Source organism: Dromiciops gliroides, chromosome 3 (assembly GCF_019393635.1).
Source record: "Dromiciops gliroides isolate mDroGli1 chromosome 3, mDroGli1.pri, whole genome shotgun sequence".
NCBI classification, from domain to species: Eukaryota; Metazoa; Chordata; class Mammalia; order Microbiotheria; family Microbiotheriidae; genus Dromiciops; species Dromiciops gliroides.
In genome coordinates, this window is record NC_057863.1 from 58920461 (window position 1) to 58946396 (window position 25936).

At 40.0% G+C, this 25936-nt stretch overlaps 3 protein-coding genes across 3 annotated transcripts; all 3 read left to right on the plus strand.

The window, feature by feature from the left end:
* The first annotated feature begins 4615 nt into the window (after positions 1 to 4615).
* LOC122746547 (small cysteine and glycine repeat-containing protein 5-like) lies at positions 4616 to 4990 on the plus strand. The gene has a single exon (XM_043992240.1). The coding sequence runs from the start codon at positions 4616 to 4618 to the stop codon at positions 4988 to 4990; it is 375 nt and encodes a 124-aa protein (XP_043848175.1).
* Positions 4991 to 10819: 5829 nt separating this feature from the next.
* LOC122747134 (small cysteine and glycine repeat-containing protein 5-like) lies at positions 10820 to 11287 on the plus strand. The gene is made up of 2 exons (XM_043993337.1): positions 10820 to 11070; positions 11197 to 11287. Exons 1-2 carry the CDS (start codon positions 10820 to 10822, stop codon positions 11285 to 11287), a joined length of 342 nt encoding a protein of 113 aa, XP_043849272.1.
* Positions 11288 to 16999: 5712 nt separating this feature from the next.
* Positions 17000 to 17362, plus strand: LOC122747135 (small cysteine and glycine repeat-containing protein 2-like). The gene has a single exon (XM_043993338.1). The coding sequence runs from the start codon at positions 17000 to 17002 to the stop codon at positions 17360 to 17362; it is 363 nt and encodes a 120-aa protein (XP_043849273.1).
* Positions 17363 to 25936: the final 8574 nt, after the last annotated feature.

Sequence of the window (25936 nt, forward strand, 5' to 3'; positions counted from 1 at the left end):
TCAGAACCAACATGTGCCAAAGAGTACAATCAGGGAAAATGTTTCCTACCTAGGGTCAAGGAATGTGTCCAAGTTGGGAGACAATCAAATAAAAATTGGATAATCTAGGCCAAGTTAGTATCAAAATATCCAAGAATCACCAAGGTCCAAGGTGTTGATACAAATAGAGTAAGCAGTTCTTTGTATAAGGATCCAGAGCCAGAGAGCATATCCCCAGAGTGAAAAGCCAAATCACTGGGAGTGGTAAGGAGCTGTCCATTGGTATGTCTCAGGGAGATTTCCCAAAGCTTCAGTCTTTCAAAGTATAAGCTGCTTTTATTCTAGCGTAGTCATGGATGGTGTTATCTATCTCTCTGCTTCTGCTGTTTATACAATTCAAGTAATTTTTTACACAGTCAATATTTATTAAATATCTATCACATCCTATTTCCCTATGAGAAAATGATTTAGGGCAAAGTAATAGGAGACTGGAGATGTGTTGAACTCAACAGTGGTAAAGACTTATCTATGAACAAAACCAGCAAATTAAACAATGGATATCTATTAAGCCCTTATTATGTGGCAGGAATTGGTGATTCAAAGGAAAAAGAAGAAGAAGAAGAAGAAGAAGAAGAAGAAGAAGAAGAAGAAGAAGAAGAAGAAGAAGAAGAAGAAGGAAGAAAGAAAGAAAGAAAGAAAGAAAGAAAGAAAGAAAGAAAGAAAGAAAGAAAGAGAAGAAGAAACACTCTTTGTTCACTTCTCAGGCAACTTACAATCTCGTGTTTCATGGTCTGTTTATTATTTTTAAATCATAGTGGTCGGTTTTCTCCTCTCACTGTCTGGTTCTCACACAGGTAACATGGACAAAGGGAGTGCAGGGATGAGGGGAGGGGGGTGGGGTGGGGCCAAACATCTTACACTCTCAAACTATTGTTGTTTGATTTGAATTTAACACAAGAAAATCAGCAAAAGAATCAACAAAGCCAAAATGGGTTCATACCTATTCTTTGGAGCCCCCATATCTGATGCAGATTACCCACAGGCCTACTTTGTATTCATTATGGACAGCTCATTCTGGACCCAAGTTCTGAGTCCCTTCCTAATCCACAGAATCTCATGAAGGAATTAATTTACTGTACAACTTGAAAGACACTTAGAGATAATCTGTGCATTTCTCAAGGTCCCATATTTAGTGAGTCACAGAGTCAGGAATGATTCTCAATATATGGTTCTTTCCACTATGCCACATACAGTATATTTCAGAGCCAGCTGAACACCAGTATAAAAGATGGAGAAACTATTTGCATGAATAAGATGGTAGGTTCATCATTGAGGGAGGTGTTCTGCTCTCTTTTGTTCCTCTAAGAAATAGGAAGTTCATGTCCCAGTTTTAGCATCATAGATTTAGGTATACAGAGGGCCCAAGAGGTAATGTTGTAGTGTCCCAGGTTACTCACCAACCCAAGAGTTTTCTAGAATATCCTCCGAGTAGCTTTCTGCCTTGCCCAATTTCTTACCTCTTCCCAGTCATGGTCTTGTGATCTAAGCTTCTATAGACTAGCTCAGGAACAGCACAAAGTTTAAACAATGTAAATTGTCACTACCTTCACCATTTAACAAGAAAAAAAGAACCCAGAAAGCTTCTTATTTATCAAACATCTGCCTTACTTGACCAGTGCAGTGAGATGGTTGCCAAAATAAATCAGGTTAGGATGTAAACTCATCTGCAAAATTTAATGAAGAATTATGGATGAACATGAGCAGTATCATCTCACAAAACAGAGAGAAGAAAGCTGATAAAGGTATCCAATTAACCAATCAAAGCCTTCCCCAGAGCACTATAGGATGAAATTAGAAGGAAGACTACAAAAAGAAAAAAAAATTGGGCAAAAAAAAGATTCATGAAAAAATTTCAGAAAACTACTTTCTCCTTTGAGGATACTTAGTCTCTAAGAACACAATTCCCAAACAGTTTAAAAAGTATATAAAAATCGCATTAAAGAGAACAAAGATGGGCAAAGCAGCTACATTGTACCAAGTATAGCTAGAGAAGGTATATGCTGGAGGCAATGAATAAATGAATGTAGCATTTATTAAACTCTTACTGTTTGCAAAGCATTGATTTAAGGATATAACTCATACAAAAGACAATACAAATATTCTCTTTCACAACAACCCTGAGAAATAGGTGCTATTATTATCCTCATATGACAGTTGGATAAATTGAGGAAGACAAGTTAAGTGACTTGCCCAGGGTCACATAGCTTTGAAGTGTCTGAGGCCAGATGGGAACTCAGGTGATCCCAATTCCAGGTTTAGTATTCTATTCCCTGTACCAGATAGCTGCCTAGAAGAATCACAAAATGTGGACTTTAAAGATTATCTAATACAACATGCCCATTTTACATATGAGGGATCCTGAGGTCCTGAGGGCTTAGCCAAAGCTTCTGTAGTGTAAAGAATCCTGAGTTATCATCAGTAGGTTTAGAAATGTCCTTCAGTGATACAGATCAAAACCCATCCTTTCCTACACATCTTGTGTGACCCTTGTCCAGGTTTTTCCAAAAGTTCATTTGAGGGGATCCACACGACCTTCTTGGAGGTCTTCTTCCCTTTTTTCCTGAAATTACATAAAATGGAAGCTCAGAAACATCAATTATATAATGTGGGGCAATTTCCTTCACTTCTCTTAATCTAAATGTTCTCATCTATAAAATGGGAATAATAATAATAATAATGTTTTACTACCTACCTCAGTAAATTATCTGGGGATCAAATGAGACAGCATGTGTAAAGCACTTTTAAACCATTACATATTATGCAAATGGCATGCTGCTATTATAATCATCTTTGTTGTCTCCTCATTGTTGTTTAGTAGGAGAGCAGAGTGTGGAACCTAGGTCTCCTGATCCTAGTCCAGTGTATTCCACAGTAACTTATTATCAGTCTTTATGTTGTTTTAACAGCTAGGTGGTGCCATAGTGCACAAACTGGAGGCAGTTAGGTGGTACAGTGGATAAAGCACTGACCCTGGATTTAGGAGGACCCAAGTTCAAATCTGGCCTCAGACATTTGACACTTACTAGCTGTGTGACCCTGGGATAGTCACTTAACCCTCATTTCCCTGCAAATTTCTTTTAAAAAAGTAATTTCATAGTGCACAGGCTGTTGGTTCTGGAGTCAGAAAGACTCATCTTCCTGAGTTCAAATCTGACCTCAGAAACCAATAGCTGTGTGACCCTGGGCAAGTCACTTAACCCTATTTGCCTCAGTTTCCTCATGTGTCAAATGAGCTGGAGAAGGAAATGATGAGCCACTGCAGTATCTTTGCCAAGAAAACCCCCAAAGCAGTCACAAAGAGTCAGACACTATTGAAAAAATGACCACCAACAACACGAAAAAACAAGAATTACGTGCCCAGCACTATGTTAGGAACTAGTAATACAGAGACAAAATTCAATAGGAGCTTATATTGTATTAGAGGAACCAACATATTTATATTTCTATATTTATAAGCATCTACAAAGTAATATAGATAAATCCTAGATTTGTAATTTACTGGAATAGGGAAATACCTTACAGCAGAAACTCCCTCTCTTAAGACAGGCAGTCACCTTCTCTGATCTAGAGCTTTAGAGAGTTGTCAGAGGCACTGATCACAGAGGCCTGTTTCAGGGACAGGGGTAGAACTGAGGTTGTCCTGCTTGGAGACCAACTCTCCAATGATGACACCACCATGCCTATTGATTTAAAAAAAGCACAATATAATTTCAGAGGCAGGGGGCAAAGTAGCAAACAAGAGGGATCAGAAAAACCATCATGTAGCACATCACAGTTGAGGACAGATTTTAAGAAAGCTAGGGACTCTAAGGAGTAGAAATTCAGAAGGAAAAAGCCCCAGGTATGGGGAGCTAGTCTATGTAAGGACAGAGGGGGAAGTGTTTATTTTTGTACAGGTCTTAACTTCTTGTCTTATATTAGAATATAAACTCTTGGAGAAAAGGACTTTGAAGCAGAACCTCGTTCATTAAACATGGGTAACAAATGTTTGTTGAAAGAATTGTTTAGAAAGATCACTGAAAAGTGGATGCATTGTGTTCTGAATCACAATCACATACATCAAAAGATGTGACAGAAAGGGAAATCTCCTACCATTGTCAATTAATTCCAGGTCAACACAATCAGGTGTTGACTTCGAAATATCTTTCAACTCTCACCCAGTTGAGATATTGTCAGCTGGATGGTAGGCCAAGACTAAAATATAAGTCCAAAATGAGCACATCTCCATCACAGCCCTACCAAGCAAGGTTCTCCCTTACTTATCATGACCATCTTTCTATCTCAAGGTCCATTACTATAATTTTCACCAGTTTTTCCTTGCTACTAGAATTTGGTTAGGGACCAGAAATATAAGTATGAAAACAAGTCACTAAATCAAGGTAGAGCATACAAGAAGGAAGTAAATAGGAGTCACCCTTAGAAAGCTGGATGAACAACAAGAAAACATCCCATGACCTGGTCCAAGTGCCCCCAGGAGGGTATATAAGGGGTGCCCTGCAGAGGAAGAGCATCATACTTCACTCACCTCTCCTGAGTCCTCTCTCCTCACTTCACTTGAACCCTCTGTACTGACACTATGGGTTGCTGTGGTTGCAGAGGCAGCTGTGGTGGCTGTGGCGGCTGTGGTGGCTGTGGTGGCTGTGGAGGCTGTGGTGGCTGTGGAGGTTGTGGTGGCTGTGGTGGCTGTGGTGGCTGTGGTGGTGGCTGTACCACTTGTACTTGCTACCGTGTGGGCTGCTGCTCTGCCTGCTGCCCCTGCTGCTGTGGCTGCTGTGGAGGCTGCTGCAGTCCAACAGTTGTCTGCTGCCGCCGCACCTGCTGCTCTGGCTCCTGTGGCTGTGGCTGTGGCTGTGGTGGTGGCTGTGGTAAGGGCTGTGGCTGTGGCAAGGGATGCTGCCAACAGAAATGTTGCTGCCAGCAATGCTGCTGTAAGAGGCAATGCTGCTGCTAGAGGGGAGCAATCAAGAGCAGGCCTCTGGAAAGGATTTCCTGGGGGTGCATGCCCAACATAAAGGTAAGACATTCTTCTGTTAACTTTTCTTCTCTCTGATTCATAAATCATCTTTGGGTTCCAAAATGTGTATATCAACTGCACATAAATCGCATTCTGTGGCTGCTGTGGTTCTCTCCAAAAGCCCCCAGTATCACACAGGTGTTTAATTGGGAGAGCAACCATTTCAACAAATGGCCTCCCCAACAATGGGCCAAGGGCCCAGCCCATTCTCCCCAAAATTCACTAATATCATCAGTCAACAAATGTAACCCTAATTTCTAGCATTTTTCTTCTTGCAATGTCTCTTATAAATGTCTGTATCCATCTCTGTTCTTTTGGGCATGTACTGTGTACTCACTGCCCTCTCTACCATTTCTGAGTCTTTTCATGCATATTTCTTAATAAAATGGACTACATTTCACATTTTTAAAAACATGGTTTCCTTTTTTTGTCCTCTTGTGTCTATTCTGTGTACTGATAGAACCTTACTGAAAGAGGCTGGTGCCAGCCTAATAATGGCAGCTTAGTGAACTAAAGGAAGCAGAGCCTATAGGAATAGCTGTAGATATTCAAAAGAGTTTAGGTAAATTCATGAATGATAGGTCCAGAAGAGATTTTTAAAGAGGACCCATCCCTAAGATTTAAGATAGATATCATAGACAGAAGACAATTGCAAACATCTTTTGTGCCATGTCACCGTCCAAGGCAGAACAGTGGATGAGAAGATGATTGAGCCAATTAGATCATAGATTCAGAACTCAAAGGGACCTCAGAGGTCCTCTAGCCCAACCCTCTCACTTTTCAGATGAGGAAACTGAGGCCCAGAGAAGGGAATTGATTTAACCAAGGTCAGACAGATAGTTTTGGGAAGCATCAGCACTTGGATTCAAAACTAGGTTCTCTGAATCCAAGTCTAGTGTTCTTTCCACAATACAACATGATCACTCATGTTTAAATCTCATACAACTGGTCACTTTGCATCAACCTTTTCTAATACATTTCTTATCTGCAGTCTTCCTCTGTCATCATATTTATCAAATGCCACCATAAATGATGACAAAAGTCCTCCTCATATTAAGCCAGCAATGGATTTCTAAATATTATAATCCAACCAACTCAGAACCAACATATACCAAAGAGTACTGTCAGGAAAAAAAGGATTCCTATCTATGGCCAAGGACAAAGTGATCAAGTTGGGACATAATCAAACAAAAACTGAATACCAGACCAAGTTGGTACCAAAATATCTGAGGATCACCAATGTCCATGGTGCTGAGATGAGGATGAGCAGTTCTTTGTACAAGGACCTGGAGCCAGAGAGTATTTCCCAGAGCAAGAAGCCAAATTGCAGGGAGTGGCAAGGAGCTGTCCATTTGTATGACTCAGGGAGATTTCCCAAACCTTTAGACTTTTAAAACATAGTTGCTTTTAGTCTAGCATAGTCATGGATTGTGTTATCTATCTTGAGACACTGCCATGAGGCCATGGTCAGTCAGTCAATAAATATTTATTAAGTACCTACTATGTGCTACACACTAAGCACTAGAAGTAAAGAAAGGTAAAAGAGTCCTCTGCTCTTAGTGAGATTAGAATATGGTTACATAAACAATCCCTTGAGTGCCTCCCTTTGGTCCTGCTGTTCATACAATTCAAGTTGGGTTTTCACTCAGTCAACATTTATTAAATATCATTGTATTCCAGCTGCCTCTGAGAAAATGATTTAGAGCATAGTAAGAGGATACTGGAGAAGTGTTAACTTCACCGTTGGTAGAGACTTGTCTGTGAGCAAAGCAGCCAATTAAGCAATGGATATTTATTAAGGACTTACTATGTGGCAGGCATGGGGGATTCAAAGACAAAGAAAAGAAAAGAGGAAAGCAAAGGAAAGCAAAGCAAAGGAAAGGAAAACACACCTTGTTCTCAGCTTACACTCTCAAAATATTGGGGTTTTTTTATTTTATCACAAGAAAAGCAGCAGACAAATCAAAAACGTCATAATGGGTCCATACCAGTTCATCAGAGCTCCCATATCTGATGCAGACTGCCCACATGCCTAGTTTGTTTTTACCATGGACAGCTCATTCTGGACCTAAGCCCTGAGTCCCTGCATAGAATCATGAAGGGATTAATTTTCTTAACTTGAAAGATACTTAGAGATCATCTGTTACTTCTGCAAGGTTCCATATTGGGTGAGTCACAAAGACAGGAATGATTCTCAATATGTGGTTTTTTCCATTATGCCACAGGCAGTACATTTCAGACCTAGCTAAACACCAGGTATAAAAGATGGAGAAACTATTTCCATAGAATAAGATGGTAGGGGGCAGCTAGGTGGCACAGTGGATAAAGCACTGGCCCTGGATTCAGGAGTACCTGAGTTCAAATCCAGCCTCAGACACTTGACACTTGCTAGCTGTGTGACCCTGGGCAAGTCACTTAACCCTCATTGCCCTGGAAAAAGAAAAAAGATGGTAGGTTCATCATTGAGGGAGATTGTCTACCCTCTTTTGTTCCTCTAAGAAATGGGAAGTCCACACCCCAACTTTAGAATCATACATTTAGGTCTACAGAGGGTCTAAAAGATCATCTTGTAGAAACCTGGTAGAAAAAGAGATCCAGAAGTGACTCCCTAATCCAAGGATTTTCTAGAGTATCCTCTGAGTTGCTTCCTGCCTTGACCAATTTCTTACCTCTTCCCAGTTATGCTCTTCTTATCTGAGCTTCTATAGACTAGCTAAGCAATAGCAAGAAGTTTAACCGATGTAAATTGTCACCACCACCACCATTCAACAAGAGAAAGAGAACCCAGAAAGTTTCTTATTCATCAAACATCTGCCTTACTTGGCCAATGGAGTGAGATGGTTGCCAAAATAAGTGAGGATAGGATGTAAACTCATCTATAAAATTTAATAAGGAAGAATTATGGATGATCATGACCACTATGAACTCATAAAACAGAGAGAAGAAAGCTGATAAAGCTATACAAATAACCAATCAAAGTCTTCCCAAGAGCACTAAAGGATGAAATTAGAAGGAAGACTACAAAAAGAAAAAAAACTGGGGAAAAATAGATTCATAAAAAATTTTCAAGAAACTACTTCCTCCTTTGAGGATACACAGTCTCTTACAACACAATTCCCAACAAGCTTATAAAGGATAAAAAAATAGCATTAAAGAGAACAAAGATGGGCAAAGCAGCTAGATTGCACCAAGTGTAGCTAGAGAAGGTATATGCAGGAGGCAATGAATAAATTAATGTAGCATTTACTAAGCTCTTAGTGTTTGCAAAGCATTGAGTTAAGGATATAACACATATAAAAGACAAAACAAATATTATCTTTCACAACAACCCTGAGAGACAGGTTCTATTAATATCCTCATTTGAAAGTTGAATAAATTGAGGAAGACAAGTTAAGTGACTTGCCCAGGGTCACATGGCTTTGAAGTGTCTGAGGCCAGATGGGAACTCAGGTGTTCCCAATTCCAGGTTTAGTATTCTATTCCCTGTACCAGATAGATGTCTAGAAGACTCAGAAAACTTGGACATTAAAGATTATCTAAGACAGCATTCCCATTTTACATGTGAGGAATCCTGAGGTCCAGAAGGCTTAGCCAAAGCTTCTCTAGTGAAAAGAATCCTCAGTTATCATCAGTAGCTTTAGAAATGTCCTTCAATGTTACAGATCAAAACCCATCCTTTCCTACACATCTTGTGCAACCCTTGCCCAGGTTTTTCCAAAGTTCATTTGAGGGGATCTACACAACATGCTTGAAGGTCTTCTTCCCTTTTTCTTGACATTACATCAATCAAAGCTCAGAAACATACCAACTACATGATATGGGGCAATTCCCTTCATTTCTCCTAATCTAAATGTTCTCATCTATAAAATGGGTATAATAATAATAAGTTTACTAATTACTTCAGTGAATTATCTGAGGATCAAATGAGGCAGTATATGAAAAGCACTCTGTAAGCCACTACATGCTATGCAAATGGCATGCCCCTATTATAATCATCTGTGTTGTCTCTTCATTGTTGTTGTTTAGTAGGAGAGTATAGTGTGGAACGTAGGTCTCCTAATCCTGGTCCAGTGTACTCCACAGTAATTCATTATCACTCTTTATGCCATTTTAACAGCTAGGTGGTGCACAGAATTCTGGGTTTGGAGTCAGGAAGATTCACCTTCCTGAGTTCAAATCTGGCCTCAGACACTTATGGCTGTGTGACCCTGGGCAAGTCACTTAAGCCTTTTTGCCTCAGTTTCCTCATCTGTCAAAGAGCAGGAGAAGGAAATAACAAAAGACTCCAGTATTTTTGCCAAGAAAACCCCCAAAGCTGTCACAAAGTGTCAGACACTATTGAAAAAATGACCACCACCACCAACAACAAAATTATGTGCACAGCACTACGTTAGGGACTAGGGATACAGAGAAAAAAATTCAACAGGAGCTTATACCATATTAGAGGAATGAACAGATATATGTTTATAAGCATCTACAAATTAATACAGATAAAGCCTAGATTTGTAATTTTACTGGTATAGGGAAATACCTTACAGCAGAAACTCCCTCCCTTAAGACAGGCAGTCACCTTCTCTGGATCTTTTAACCTTAGAGAGTTGTCAGAGATGCTGATCACAGAGGCCTGTTTCAGGGGCAGGGGTAGAACTCAGGCTGTCCTGCTTGGAGACCAACTCTCCATTGATGACATCACCACTCCTCTTGATAAAAACAAAGCTCAAGGGAGCAGCTAGGTCATGCTGCTCAGGAGGACCTGAGTTCAAATCAAGCCTCAGAAACTTGACACTTACTAGCTGTGTGACCCTGTGCAAGTCACTTAACCCTCATTGCCCTGAAAAAAAAAATTTTAAAAACAAAAATTTAAAATTTAAGAAAAAAACAAAGCACAAAATTATTTCAGGTGGAGAGGGGGAATTAGCATCCAGGAGGGATCAGAAAAATCTTCATGTAGCACATCACCGTTGAGCAGAGCCTTTAAGAAAGCTAGGAACTCTGAGGAGTAAAAATTCAGAAGGAGAAAGCCCCAGGTATGGGGAGCTAGCCTATAGAATGACAGAGGGGGAAATGCTTATTTTTGTACAGCTCTTAACTTATTATCTTATATTAGAATACAAACTCTTGGAGAAAAGGACTTTGAAGCAGAACCTTGTGCATTAAAGATGGGTAACAAATGTTTGTTGAAACAATTCTTTTAGAAGGATCACTGAAAAGTGGATGTATTGTGTTCTGATTCACAATCGCATACTTCAAAAGATGTGGCAAAAAGGGAAATCTCCTACCATTGTCAATTAATTTCAGGTCAACACAATCAGGTGTTGGCATCGAAATATCTTTCAACTCTCACCCAGTTGAGATATTGTCAGCTGGATGTTAGGCCAAGGCTAAAATATAAGTTCAAAATGAGCACATCTCCATCACAGCCCTACCAAGCAAGGTTCTCCCTTACTTATCATGACCATCTTTCTATCTCAAGGTCCATTACTATAATTTTCACCAGTTTTTCCTTGCTACTAGAATTTGGTTAGGGACCAGAAATATAAGTATGAAAACAAGTCACTAAATCAAGGTAGAGCATACAAGAAGGAAGTAAATAGGAGTCACCCTTAGAAAGCTGGATGAACAACAAGAAAACATCCCATAACCACCTGGTCCAAGTACCCCCAGGAGGGTATATAAGGGGTGCCCTGCAGAGGAAGAGCATCATACTTCACTCACCTCTCCTGAGTCCTCTCTCCTCACTTCACTTGAACCCTCTGTACTGACACTATGGGTTGCTGTGGTTGCAGAGGAAGCTGTGGAGGCTGTGGTGGCGGCTGTGGTGGTGGCTGTGGCGGCTGTGGCAGCTGTGGTGGCTGTGGAGGCTGTGGAGGCTGTGGTGGCTGTGGTGGCTGTGGTGGCTGTACCACTTGTACTTGCTACCGTGTGGGCTGCTGCTCTGCCTGCTGCCCCTGCTGCTGTGGCTGCTGTGGAGGCTGCTGCAGCCCAACAGTTGTCTGCTGCCGCCGCACCTGCTGCTCTGGCTCCTGTGGCTCCTGTGGCTGTGGTGGTAGCTGTGGTAAGGGCTGTGGCTGCGGCTCCTGTGGCTGCGGGTGTGGGTGTGGTAAGGGCTGTGGCTCCTGTGGTTCCTGTGGATGTGGGGGTGGATGTGGTAAGGGCTGTGGCTGTGGCAAGGGCTGCTGCCAACAGAAATGCTGCTGCCAGCAATGCTGCTGTAAGAGGCAATGCTGCTGCTAGAGGGGAGCAATCAAGAACAGGCCTCTGGAAAGGATTTCCTGGGGGTGCATGCCCAACATGAAGGTAAGACATTCTTCTGTTAACTTGTCTTCTTCTCTCTGATTCATAAGTCATTGTTATGTTCCAAAATGTGTATATCAACTGTGCATAAATCGAATTCTGTGCTTGCTGTGGTTCTCTCCAATAGCCCCCAGTATCACACAGGTGTTTAATTGGGAGAGCAACCATTTCAACAAATGGCCTCCCCAACAATGAGCCAATGGAGCAGCTCATTCTCCCCAAAATTCACTAATATAATCAGTCAACAAGTGTAATCCTAATTTCTAGCATTTTTCCTCTTGCAATGTCTCTTATAAATGTCTGTATCCATCTCTGTTCTTTTGGGCATGTACTGTGTACTCACTGCCCTCTCTACCATTTCTGAGTCTTTTCATGCATATTCCTTAATAAAATGGACTACATTTCACATTTTTAAAAACATGGTTTCCTCTTTTTGTCCTCTTGTGTCTATTCTGTGTACTGATAGAACCTTACTGAAAGAGGCTGGTGCCAGCCTAATAATGGCAGCTTAGTGAACTAAAGGAAGCAGAGCCTATAGGAATAGCTGTAGATATTCAAAAGAGTTTAGGTAAATTCATGAATGATAGGTCCAGAAGAGATTTTTAAAGAGGGCCCATCCCTAAGATTTAAGATAGATATCATAGACAGAAGACAATTGCAAACATCTTTTGTGCCATGTCACTGTCCAAGGCAGAACAGTGGATGAGAAGATGATTGAGCCAATTAGATCATAGATTCAGAACTCAAAGGGACCTCAGAGGTCCTCTAGCCCAACCCTCTCACTTTTCAGATGAGGAAACTGAGGCCCAGAGAAGGGAATTGATTTAACCAAGGTCAGACAGATAGTTTTGGGAAGCATCAGCACTTGGATTCAAAACTAGGTTCTTTCCGCAATACAACATGATCACTCATGTTTAAATCTCGTACAACTGGTTACTTTGCATTGAACTTTTCTAATACATTTCTTATCTGCAGTCTTCCTCTGTCATCATATTTATCAAATGCCACCATAAATGATGACAAAAGTCCTCTTCATATTAGGCCAGCAATGGATTTCTAAATATTATAATCCAACCAACTCAGAACCAACATGTACCAATGAGTAGGGTCAGGACAAAAGGATTGCTACCTAGGGTCAAGGACTAAGTGTCCAAGTTCAGAGATAATCAAACAAAAACTGAACACCAGACCAAGTTGTTACCAAAATATCTGAGGATCACCAACGTCCAAGGTGCTGAGACAAAGAGGATGAGCAGTTCTTTGTACAAGGACCTGGAGCCAGAGAGTATTTCCCAGAGCAGGAAGCCAAATTGCATGGAGTGGCAAGGAGCTGTCCATTTGTATGACTCAGGGAGATTTCCCAAACCTTTAGTCTTTTAAAACATAGCTGCTTTTATTCTAGCATAGTCATAGATTGTGTTATCTATCTCTTGAGATACTGCCATCAGGCCATGGTCAGTCAGTCAGAAAATATTTATTAAGTACCTACTGTGTGCCACACACTAAGCACTAGAAGTAAAGAAAGGTAAGAGTCCTGGACTTTTAGTGAGATTAGAATATGATTACAAACAACAGGCCCTTGAGTGCCTCCCTTTGGTCCTGCTGTTCATACAATTCAAGTTAGTTTTTCACTCGGTTAACATTTATTAAATATCATTGTATCCCAGCTGCCCCTGAGAAAATTATTTAGGGCAGTAAGTAAGAGTATACTGGAGAATGTTGACTTCAACAATGGTAAAGACTTGTCTGTGAGCAAAGCTGCCAATTAAGCAATGGATATTTATTAAGGACTTACTATGTGGCAGGCATGGGGGGGTTCAAAGACAAAGAAAAGAAAAGAGGAGGAAAGGAAAGGAAAGGAAAGGGAAGGGAAGGGAAGGAAAGGAAAGCAAAGAAAAACAAAGGAAAGCAAAGGAAAACACACCTTGTTCTCAGCTTACACTCTCAACATAGTGGGTTTTTTATTTTACCACAAGGAAATCAGCAGAAGAATCAAAAAATTCATAATGGGTCCATACCAGTTTATCAGAGCTCCCATATCTGATGCAGACTGCCCACATGCCTAGTTTGTATTGACCATGGATAGCTCATTCTGGACCTAAGCCCTGAGTCCCTGCCTAATTCATAGAATCATGAAGGGATTAATTTTCTTAACTTGAAAGACACTTAGAGATCATCTGTGTCTTCTTCAAGGTTCCATATTTGGTGAGTCAAAAAGACAGGAATGATTCTCAATGTGTGGTTCTTTCCATTATGCCACAGGCTCTACATTTCAGGCCTAGCTAAACACCAGGTGTAAGATGGAGAAACTATTTCCATAGAATAAGATGGTAGGTTCATCAGTGAGGGACATTGTCTACTCTCTTTTGTTCCTCTAAGAGATGGGAAGTTCATGTCCCAGTTTTAGCATCATAGAGTTAGGTCTACACAGCATGTAGGAGGTCATCTTGTAGAACCCTGGTAGAAAAAAGAGACCCAGAAGGGACTCCCCAATCCAAGGATTTTCTAGAGTATCCTCTGAGTTGCTTCCTGCCTTGACAAGTTTCTTACCTCTTCCCAGTAAGGCCCTTGTGATATGAGCTTCTATAGACTAGCTAAGGAATAGCAAGAAGTTTAATGTAAATTGTCACCACCACCACCATTCAACAAGAAAAAGAGAACCCAGAGAGCTTCTGATTCATCAAACACCTGCTTTACTTGGCCAGTGGAGTGAGATGGTTGCCAAAATAAGTAAGGATAGGATGTAAAGTCATCTATAAAAATTAATGAAGAAGAATTATGGATGTTCATGAGCAGTATCATCTCATAAAACAGAGAGAAGAAAGCTGATAAAGCTATACAAATAACCAATCAAAGTCTTCTCCAGAGCACTAAAGGATGAAACTAGAAGGAATACTACAAAAAAAAAAATTGGAAAAAAAAAAGATTCATGAAAAAATTTCAGAAAACTACTTTCTCCTTTAAGGATACTTAGTCTCTAACAACACAATTCCCAAACAGCTTAAAAAGTATATAAAAATCATATAAAAGAGAACAAAGATGGGCAAAGCAGCTAGATTGCACCAAGTATAGCTAGAGAAGCTATATGCTGGAGACAATGAATAAATGAATGTAGCATTTACCAAGCTCTTAGTGTTTGCAAAGCATTGAGTTAAGGATATAACACATATAAAAGATAAAACAAATATTATCTTTCACAACAACCCTGAGAGACAGGTTCTATTAATATCCTCATTTGAAAGTTGAATAAATTGAGGAAGACAAGTTAAGTGACTTGCCCAGGGTCACATGGCTTTGAAGTGTCTGAGGCCAGATGGGAACTCAGGTGTTCCCAATTCCAGGTTTAGTATTCTATTCCCTGTACCAGATAGATGTCTAGAAGACTCAGAAAACTTGGACATTAAAGATTATCTAAGACAGCATTCCCATTTTACATGTGAGGAATCCTGAGGTCCAGAAGGCTTAGCCAAAGCTTCTCTAGTGAAAAGAATCCTCAGTTATCATCAGTAGCTTTAAAAATGTCCTTCAGTGTTACAGATCAAAACCCATCCTTTCCTACACATCTTGTGTGACCCTTGCCCAGGTTTTTCCAAAAGTTCATTTGAGGGGATCCACACAACCTGCTTGAAGGTCTTCTTCCCTTTTTCCTGACATTACATCAATCAAAGCTCAGAAACATACCAACTACATGATATGGGGCAATTCCCTTCATTTCTCCTAATCTAAATGTTCTCATCTATAAAATGGGTATAATAATAATAAGTTTACTAATTACTTCAGTGAATTATCTGAGGATCAAATGAGGCAGTATATGAAAAGCACTCTGTAAGCCACTACATGCTATGCAAATGGCATGCCCCTATTATAATCATCTGTGTTGTCTCTTCATTGTTGTTGTTTAGTAGGAGAGTATAGTGTGGAACGTAGGTCTCCTAATCCTGGTCCAGTGTACTCCACAGTAATTCATTATCACTCTTTATGCCATTTTAACAGCTAGGTGGTGCCATAGTGCACAGAATTCTGGGTTTGGAGTCAGGAAGATTCATCTTCCTGAGTTCAAATCTGGCCTCAGACACTTATAGCTGTGTGACCCTGGGCAAGTCACTTAAGCCTATTTGCCTCAGTTTCCTCATCTGTCAAAGAGCAGGAGAAGGAAATAACAAAAGACTCCAGTATTTTTGCCAAGAAAACCCCCAAAGCTGTCACAAAGTGTCAGACACTATTGAAAAAATGACCACCACCACCAACAACAAAATTATGTGCACAGCACTACGTTAGGGACTAGGGATACAGAGAAAAAAATTCAACAGGAGCTTATACCATATTAGAGGAATGAACAGATATATGTTTATAAGCATCTACAAATTAATACAGATAAAGCCTAGATTTGTAATTTTACTGGTATAGGGAAATACCTTACAGCAGAAACTCCCTCCCTTAAGACAGGCAGTCACCTTCTCTGGATCTTTTAACCTTAGAGAGTTGTCAGAGATGCTGATCACAGAGGCCTATTTCAGGGGCAGGGGTAGAACTCAGGCTGTCCTGCTTGGAGACCAACTCTCCATTGATGACATCACCACTCCTCTTGATAAAAACAAAGCTCAAGGGAGCAGCTAGGTCATGCTGCTCAGGAGGACCTGAGTTCAAATCAAGCCTCAGAAACTTGACACTTACTAGCTGTGTGACCCTGTGCAAGTCACTTAACCCTCATTGCCCTGAAAAAAAAAATTTTTTAAAAACAAAAATTTAAAATTTAAGAAAAAAACAAAGCACAAAATTATTTCAGGTGGAAAGGGGGAATTAGCATCCAGGAGGGATCAGAAAAACCTTCATGTAGCACATCACCGTTGAGCAGAGCCTTTAAGAAAGCTAGGAACTCTGAGGAGTAAAAATTCAGAAGGAGAAAGCCCCAGGTATGGGGAGCTAGCCTATAGAATGACAGAGGGGGAAATGCTTATTTTTGTACAGCTCTTAACTTATTATCTTATATTAGAATACAAACTCTTGGAGAAAAGGACTTTGAAGCAGAACCTTGTGCATTAAAGATGGGTAACAAATGTTTGTTGAAACAATTTTTTTAGAAGGATCACTGAAAAGTGGATGTATTGTGTTCTGATTCACAATCGCATACTTCAAAAGATGTGGCAAAAAGGGAAATCTCCTACCATTGTCAATTAATTTCAGGTCAACACAATCAGGTGTTGGCATCGAAATATCTTTCAACTCTCACCCAGTTGAGATATTGTCAGCTGGATGTTAGGCCAAGGCTAAAATATAAGTTCAAAATGAGCACATCTCCATCACAGCCCTACCAAGCAAGGTTCTCCCTTACTTATCATGACCATCTTTCTATCTCAAGGTCCATTACTATAATTTTCACCAGTTTTTCCTTGCTACTAGAATTTGGTTAGGGACCAGAAATATAAGTATGAAAACAAGTCACTAAATCAAGGTAGAGCATACAAGAAGGAAGTAAATAGGAGTCACCCTTAGAAAGCTGGATGAACAACAAGAAAACATCCCATGACCACCTGGTCCAAGTGCCCCCAGGAGGGTATATAAGGGGTGCCCTGCAGAGGAAGAGCATCATACTTCACTCACCTCTCCTGAGTCCTCTCTCCTCACTTCACTTGAACCCTCTGTACTGACACTATGGGTTGCTGTGGTTGCAGAGGCAGCTGTGGAGGCTGTGGTGGCGGCTGTGGTGGTGGCTGTGGCGGCTGTGGTGGCTGTGGTGGCTGTGGAGGCTGTGGAGGCTGTGGTGGCTGTGGTGGCTGTGGTGGCTGTACCACTTGTACTTGCTACCGTGTGGGCTGCTGCTCTGCCTGCTGCCCCTGCTGCTGTGGCTGCTGTGGAGGCTGCTGCAGCCCAACAGTTGTCTGCTGCCGCCGCACCTGCTGCTCTGGCTCCTGTGGCTCCTGTGGCTGTGGTAAGGGCTGTGGCTGTGGCAAGGGCTGCTGCCAACAGAAATGCTGCTGCCAGCAATGCTGCTGTAAGAGGCAATGCTGCTGCTAGAGGGGAGCAATCAAGAGCAGGCCTCTGGAAAGGATTTCTTGGTGTCACATGCGCAACATGAAGGTAAGACTTTCTTCGGTTACCTTGTCTTCTTCTCTCTGATTCATAAGTCATCTTTGGGTTCCAAAATGTGTATATCAACTGTGCATAAATCGAATTCTGTGCTTGCTGTGGTTCTCTCCAATAGCTCCCAGGATCACACAAGTGCCTAATTTGGAGAGCAACCATTTCAATAAATGGCCTCCCCAATAATGGGCCAGGGGCCCAGCCCATTCTCCCCAAAATTCACTAATATCTTTAGTCAACAAATCTAATCCTAATTTCTAGCATTTTTCCTCTTGCAGTGTCTCTTATAAATGTCTGTATCCATCTCTGTTCTTTTGGGCATGTACTGTGCACTCACTGCCCTCTCTACCATTTCTGAGTCTTTTCATGCATATTCCTTAATAAAATGGACTAAATTTCATATTTTTAAAAACATGGTTTCCTTTTTTTTTGTCCTCTTATGTCTATTCTGTGTACTGATAGAACCTTAGTGAAAGAGGCTGGTGCCAGCCTAATAATGGCAGCTTAGTGAACTAAAGGAAGCAGAGCCTATAGGAATAGCTGTAGATATTCAAAAGAGTTTCGGTAAATTCATGAATGATAGGTCCAGAAGAGATTTTTAAAGAGGGCCCATCCCTAAGATTTAAGATAGATATCATAGACAGAAGACAATTGCAAACATCTTTTGTCCCATGTCACTGTCCAAGGCAGAATAGTGGCTGAAAATATGATTTATCCAATTAGACCATAGATTTAGAACTCAAAGGGACCTCAGAGGTCCTCTCACCTAACCCTCTCATTTTAGAGATGAGGAAAATGAGGCCAAAAGAAGTGAATTGATTTAACCAAAGTCAGACAGATACTTGTGCGAAGCATCAGAACTGACACTCAAAACTAGGTTCTCTGACTCCAACTCCATTGTTCTTTCCACAATAAAATATGATCACTCATGTTTACATCTCATTCAAGTGGTCATTTTGCATCTAACTTTTCTAATGGATTTCTTATCTACAATCTTGTTCTGCAACCATATTTGTAAAAAAAACCACCATAAATTATGACAAAGACAAAGAAAAGAAGAGATAAAAAAAGGATAGGAAAGGAAAGGAAAGGAAATTAAAAGAAAGGAAAAGAAATGGAAGGGAAGGGAAGGGAAGGGTAGGGATGGGATGGGAAGTGAAGTGAAGAGAAGAAAAAAATAAAGGAAAGGAAAACACTCTTTGTTCTCAGTCATTTTACACTCTCAACCTATTGTTGTTTGATTTGATTTTAACACAAGAAAATCAGCACAAGAATCAACAAAGCCAACATGGGTTCATACCTGTTCATCAGAGGTCCCATATCTGATGCAGACTACCCACATGCCTACTTTGTATTCACCATGGATAGCAAATTCTGGACCCAAGTCCTGAGTCCCTGCCAAATCCATAGAATTATGAAGGGATTAACTTTCTTAACTTGAACGAGACTTGGAGATTATCTGTGCCTTCTTCAAGTTCCTATATGTACTGAGTCACAGAGTCAGGAATGATTCTCAATATATGGTTCTCTCCACTATGCCACATACAGCACATTCTAGAGTCAGCCAAACACCAGGTATAAAAGAAGGAGAAAATATTTCCATAGAATAAGATGGTAGGTTCTTCAGTGAGGGAGATTGTCTACTCTCTTTTATTCCTCTAAGAGATGGGAAGTTCATGTTCCAGTTTTAGCATCATAGAGTTAGGTCTACACAGCATGTAGGAGGTCATCTTGTAGAACCCTGGTAGAAAAAAGAGACCCAGAAGGGACTCCCCAATCCAAGGATTTTCTAGAGTATCCTCTGAGTTGCTTCCTGCCTTGACCAGTTTCTTACCTCTTCCCAGTAAGGCCCTTGTGATCTGAGCTTCTATAGACTAGCTAAGGAATAGCAAGAAGTTTAACCAATGTAAATTGTCACCACCACCACCATTCAACAAGAAAAAGAGAACCCAGAGAGCTTCTGATTCATCAAACACCTGCCTTACTTGGCCAATGGAGTGAGATGGTTGCCGAAATAAGTGAGGATAGGATGTAAAGTCATCTATAAAAATTAATGAAGAAGAATTATGGATGAACATGAGCAGTATCATCTCATAAAACAGAGAGGAAAGCTGATAAAGGTATCCAACTAACCAATCAAAGCACTGAAGAATGAAATTGGAAGGAAGACTACAAAAAGAAACAGTTGAAAAAAATTTCACGAAAAAATTTCAAGAAATTACTTCCTGCTTTGAGGATATTTAATCTCTAACAACACAATTCCCAAAGATCTTATAAAGGATATAAAAATAGCATTAAAGAGGACCAAGCCTAGGCAAGTCACTTAACCCCAATTGCCTCACCAAAAACAACAACAACAAAAAAAAGAGGACCAAGTATAGCTAGAGCAGATATATGCTGGAGGCAATGAGTTAAGGATATAACACATATAAAAGATAATACCAATATTCTCCTTCACAACAACCTTGAGAGATAGGTGCTATTATCATCCTCATTTGATAGTTGAATAAATTGAGGAAGACAAGTTAAATGAGTTGCCCAGGTCACATGGATATTAAGTGTCTGAGCTCAGATTCGAACTCAGATCTTCCCAATTCCAGGTTTAGTATTCTATTGCCTGTACCAGCTAGCTGCCTAGAAAAATCACAAAACTTGGACTTTAAAGAATACAACATGCCCATTTTACCTATGAGGAATCTTGAGGTCTAGAAGGCTTATATAAACCATATGTAGTGAAAAGAATACTGAGTTATCATCAGTAGATTTAGAATTTCTTTCAACAGTGCAAATCAAAACCCATCCTTTGCTACACATCTTGTGTGACCCTTGTCCAGCCAGGTTTTTCCAAAAGTTCATTTGAGAGGATCTACCCAACATGCTTGGAGGTCTTATTCCCCTTTTCCTGACATTATGTAAAACTGAAGCTCAGAAACATATCAGCTACATGATTTGAGGTGGTTCCCTTCATTTCTCCTTATCTGAATGTTCTCATCTATAAAATGGGAATAATAATAATGATAATGAAGAAGAAGAAGAATTATGGATGATCATGAGCAGGATCATCTCATAAAACAGAAAAAGAAAGCTGATAAAGATATCCAATAATAATAATGTTTTACTGCCTACCTCAGTGAATTATCTGAGGATCAAATGAGACAGTATGTGTAAAGCACTTTGTAAGCCATTGCATACTATGGAAATGGCATGCTGCTAGTAGGAAAAAAAAATGGCCTATAAGGGGACTCCCCAATCCAAGAGTTTTCTAGAATGTCCTCTGAGTAGCTTCCTGCCTTGCCTAGTTTCCTACCTCTTCACAGTCATGCTGTTGTGATCTGAGCTTCTATAGACTAGCTAAAGAATATCAAGAAGTTTAACCAATATAAATTGTCACCACCACCCCTACCATTCAAAAAGAAAAAAGAGAAACCCAGAAAGTTTCTTATTCATCAAACATCTGCCTTACTTGGCCAATGGAGTGAGATGGCTGCCAAAATAAATCAGGTTAGGATGTAAACTCATCTGCAAAATTGAACGAAGAAGAATTATGAATGATCATGAGTGGTATCATCTCATAAAACACAAAGAAGAAATCTGATAAAGATATCCAACTAACCAAGCAAAGTATCCCCAGAGCTTTGAAGGATGAAACTAGAAGGAAGACTACAAAAAGAAAAAATGGTAGAAAAAGATTTACAAAAAATTTCAAGAAAGTACTTCCTCCTTTGAGGATACGTAATCTCTATCAACACAATTCTAAAGATCTTATAAGGGATATAAAAATATTATTAAAGAGAATGAAGATGGACAAAGCAGTTAGATTGCACCAAGTATAGTTAGAGGAGATATATACTGGAGGCAATGAATAAATGATTGAAGCATTTATTTTTTATTGTTTTTCTTTTTTAATTATAAAAGTATTTTATTTTCCAGTTACATATAGAGATAGTTTTCAACATTTGTTTTTATAAGATTTCTAATTTCAAATTTTTCTCCCTCCCTCCCCACCTCCCCAAGACAGCAGGTAATCTGATATAGGTTATATATGTACAATAACATTAAACATATTTCTGCATTAGTTATAAGAGAAGAATCAGAGCAAAAAGGAAAAACCTCAAAAAAGAAAAACAACAACACCAAAAACAAAAGAAATAGTATGGCCCAATCAGCATCCATATTCCACAGTTCTTTTTTTTTTTCTTGGATTTGGAGATCCTTTTCCATCATGAGTCCTTTGGAACTTTCTTGTATCTTTGTATTCGTGAGAAGAATCAAGTCTAACACAGTTGATCAACACATAATGTTGATGATACTGTGTACAATGTTCTTCTGGTTCTGCTCATTTCACTCATCATCAGTTCATGCAAGTCCTGATCGAAGCATTTATTAAGCTCTTACTGTTTGCAAAGCACTTAGTTAAGTATATAACACATATAGAAGACAATACAAATATTCTCTCTCACAACAACCCTTAGAGATAGGTGCTATTATTATCCCCATTTAACAGTGGAATAAATTGAGTAAGACAAGTTAAGTGACTTTCTCAGGGTCACATAGCTATTACATGTCTGAGGCTAGATTTGAACTCAGATCTTCCCAAATCTAGGCTTAGTATTCTATCTTCTGTACCAGCCGGCTACCTAGAAGAATCACAAAACTTGGACTTGAAAGATTACCTAATACAACACGCCCATTTTATGCATCAGGAATCCTGGGGTCCAGAAAACTTACCCAAAATTTATGTAGTGAAATGAATATTGAGTTGGCATCAGTAGGATTAGAAATTTCCTTCAGTGGTGCAGATCTAAACCCATCCTTTCCTATACATCTTGTGTCACCCTTATCCAGGTTTTTCCAAAAGTTGATTTCATGGGATCCACCCAACATGCTTAGAGGTCTTCCTCCCTTTTTCCTGACATTACATCAAATCGAAGATCAGAAACATCAACTACATGATTTTGGATAATTGCCTTCCTTTTGCCTAGTCTAAATGTTCTCATCTGTAAAATTGGAAGAAGAAGAAGAATTTTACAACCTACCTCAGTGAATTATCTGAGGATCAAATGAAGTGGTATGCATAAAGCACTTTGTAAACCACTACATGCTATGCAAATGGAATGCTGCTATTATAATTATCTGTGTTGTCTCCTCGTTGTTGTTGTTCAGTAGCAGAGTATAGTGTTGAATGTACGTCTCCTGATCCTGGTCCAGTGTATTCCACCGTAATTCATTATCAGTCTTTATGCTGTTTTAACAGCTAGGTGGTGCCATAGTGCATGGAGTGCTAGGTTTGGAGTCAGAAGTCATCATCTTCCTGAGTTCAAATCTGTCATAAGACACTGACTAGTTGTGTGAGCCTGGGTAAGTCACTTAACCCTGATTGCCTCAATTTCCTCATCTGTAAAATGAGCTGGAGAAGGAAATGGCAAACCACTGCAGGATCTTTGCCAAAAATAACTGAAATGGGGTTATGAAAGGTCAGACGTGACTGAAAATAACCAAACAACAACAAAAGTAAGTGAGAGTCTCATGATGATAAGAAATCAAATGTAAAACTATATGTAGGCTATGGACAACATGGCTAAAAAGGTTTAGAGCAGTGTAGAGCACCACCCTCAAACTGCCATCTGACATAACTGAAAAACAACTCAACAACAATCACCAGTCATGATTTCTACCTAATGACAGAATAGGAGACACCCCAGTGAGACACATGAGGGGGTAGTGGAATTCCTGCCTCTCCCTCCTTCTCAGGTCATGACCCTAAATCTAAATTGTGTGCATTAAAAAAGTCAGAGGGGTTCCAAGGACCAAGGTTCCATTCATCAAGCTCAGGAACCAGTGTTTTCTTAGGGTTCAAAGGATGTGGGAGGAATTCGTACTCAAGACTCAGTTACAACTCAATCTATTACCACACATCCCATAGCATGAGGAAAACTATAGAAGCCTAAGAGGTTTAGTGAAGGGGAGGGAAAGGAAGGGGTGCACACAGGACCATTCACATGAGAAGAGGGCACCAGGTACATCCTCAGGATGCAGGAGTTGGCTCTTGAGATGAGGGTCTAGAAGAAGGATTCTTATAAGGTAAAGAGGGAGCAGGATATTGGTCCTATCCAAAACACCTTATGGTTAGTTCACTTGTGTATGAGGCTCAACAAGAGCCACCTGCTCCCTCAGGTGAATCACATAGAAAGGTGTGGAAAACAACTTAAGGCCCTTTTATTTACTATGGCTATGAAGGCCACATAGCAGAAGTAGTTCCACTTTGTCACATACTTACAACATGGTGATAAACACCTACCCCTCCTGTGCGTGGCCACTGCATGTGTCTGTTATGTGAAAATATCTAATAGTTTAATAGTTACCACATCTTCATCAGGTGATACTCCAAACCCTATTGTCTCTATTCTTCCCCATGACCACTGGAAGAGGAATAACTGCTTCCAATCAGTTGCATCTACACTGGGTACTTTTTCCTGTTCTAAATAAACAGTTTTAAAAGTAAAAGATTAATTTTCTCTCTCCCTGTCTCTGTCCCTCTCTCATTCTCTCTCTGTGTCTTTCTGTCTCTATGTCTCTGGCTCTGTTTCCCTCTCTGTTTCTCTTTCTATGCTTGTCTCTCTGTGTGTCTCTCTCCCTTTCTCTGTCTTTATTTGTCTTTCTCTCTGTATCTGTCTCTGCCTCTGCCACTCTGTCTCTTTCTCTGTGTCTGTCTCTGTTTCTCCCTGTCTCTGTGTGTGTGTCTCTCTGTGTTTCTCTCTTCCTCCCTCAATCCTCCCCACCCCTTTTTGGTCCAGATCCAGGAATTCATTGACATAGGAATTCCTTAAACATGACAGATGAACAGACAGAATGCCCTACTGCTCCACTGGTACTCTCTTATCTCTTGATGTTGAGAGAAAGAGAAGACCACTTGTAGCCCACTGAGGTAGCCAAGTGGAGCAGTAGATAGAAAGATGGATGAATGGATGGATGGATGGATGGATGGATGGATGGATGGATGGATGGATAGATAGATAGATGGGTGATAGATAGATAGAAAGAAAGAAATAAACATATATATATACATACACATAAGTATATGTATGTATATGTATTTTTCACAAGCCTTAAAGCACTACATAAATGCAAGCCATTATTAGGTGGACCTCCCTCCTAAGGTAAACTTTTGGGAGAATATGAACAAGAGTCACACAGGCAGGACAGTCATGAATGGGTTGCAATACGCATCATAGGAAGGAATCAATGAGATCCATTTGAGCATTGAGAGCAGGTAGAATGATAAAATTTTAGGGAGCAAAAAGATTATATATTACAGCACCCCTATTTTATAGATGAGGAATCTTAAGATCCACAGAGCTGGAATGACCCACCAAAGGTCACACAGATAATGCGATGAAAAGGACATCAAGTTTGCATGTGTCATCCTCCATCATGCCTATGATTTAGTCTCAGAGACTCAGTCCTTGGGCACCCTGAGAGGTTAAAGGGATGTGTTCATGGTCACACAGTCACTGTGTATCAGAGGTGGGACCCCAACCCAGAACTTTCTGTCTCCACAGCTAAGCTTTAATCCACTATCCCATGCTGCCTCTCTCAAGTTCTACTCCAGGGTAGCCAATGGGTAATTTGTTGTCTTCAAATCCTACCACTTTCTCTTCCCTTCTGTGTCTCTCTTCCAAGATTAACTTTGCCGCAGAAATATGAAGTGGCAAAATGTTGACCTTCTGACTGTTTACTTCTTCCGTCCAAGTGGAGCAAAATGGATTTGGCTCCAAATCTCTTTGAGTTGAACCAAGGGACCTTTTGCAATGCACCCTAGAAGTGATTCTGAAACTTTTCAACATGCAGAACATGCCAAGTTTATCCTGAATCAGATAAGAAAAGTAGAGAGGGGCAGCTAGGTGGCGCAGTGGATAGAGCACTGGCCCTGGATTCAGGAGTACCTGAGTTCAAACCCGGCCTCAGACACTTAACACTTACTAGCTGTGTGACCCTGGGCAAGTCACTTAACCCTCATTGCCCCGCCAAAAAAAAGGAAATAAATAACATCTTTTAAAAATTGGTATTTAATATTATTTCTTTTGTTTTGGGTGCTGTTTTTTTTTCTATTTTGAGGTTTTGCATCACTGCTCTGATTCTTTCTCTTGTAACAGGATTAATGCAGAAATAGGATTAATGTTATTATGTGTATATATATATATATGTGTGTGTGTATATATATATCTATATGTATATGTATAGAGATATATAGATATAACCTATATCAGATTACCTGCTGTCTAGGGGAGGGGGGAGGGAGGGGAGGGAGGGAGAAAAATCTGAAATTGTAAAGCATGTATAAACAAAAGTTGAGAACTATCTTTACATGTAACGGAAAAAATAAAATACCTCATACATTAAAAAAAATTTGCTATTTAGCCCAATATTGGAAATTCAAAGAATAGACTACAACACAAAACCAAGAAGGAATTTGGAAGAAGAATAAGAGTGAAAGATATCGAGAGATTG

Bases quoted from the DNA above. Each gene is read 5' to 3' on its own strand.
- LOC122747134 (XM_043993337.1), top strand. From the start codon at position 10,820: ATGGGTTGCTGTGGTTGCAGAGGAAGCTGTGGAGGCTGTGGTGGCGGC. The intron at 11,071-11,196 runs TGGCTCCTGTGG...ATGTGGGGGTGG, and splicing joins TGCCGCCGCACCTGCTGCTC to ATGTGGTAAGGGCTGTGGCT.
- LOC122746547 (XM_043992240.1), top strand. From the start codon at position 4,616: ATGGGTTGCTGTGGTTGCAGAGGCAGCTGTGGTGGCTGTGGCGGCTGT.
- LOC122747135 (XM_043993338.1), top strand. From the start codon at position 17,000: ATGGGTTGCTGTGGTTGCAGAGGCAGCTGTGGAGGCTGTGGTGGCGGC.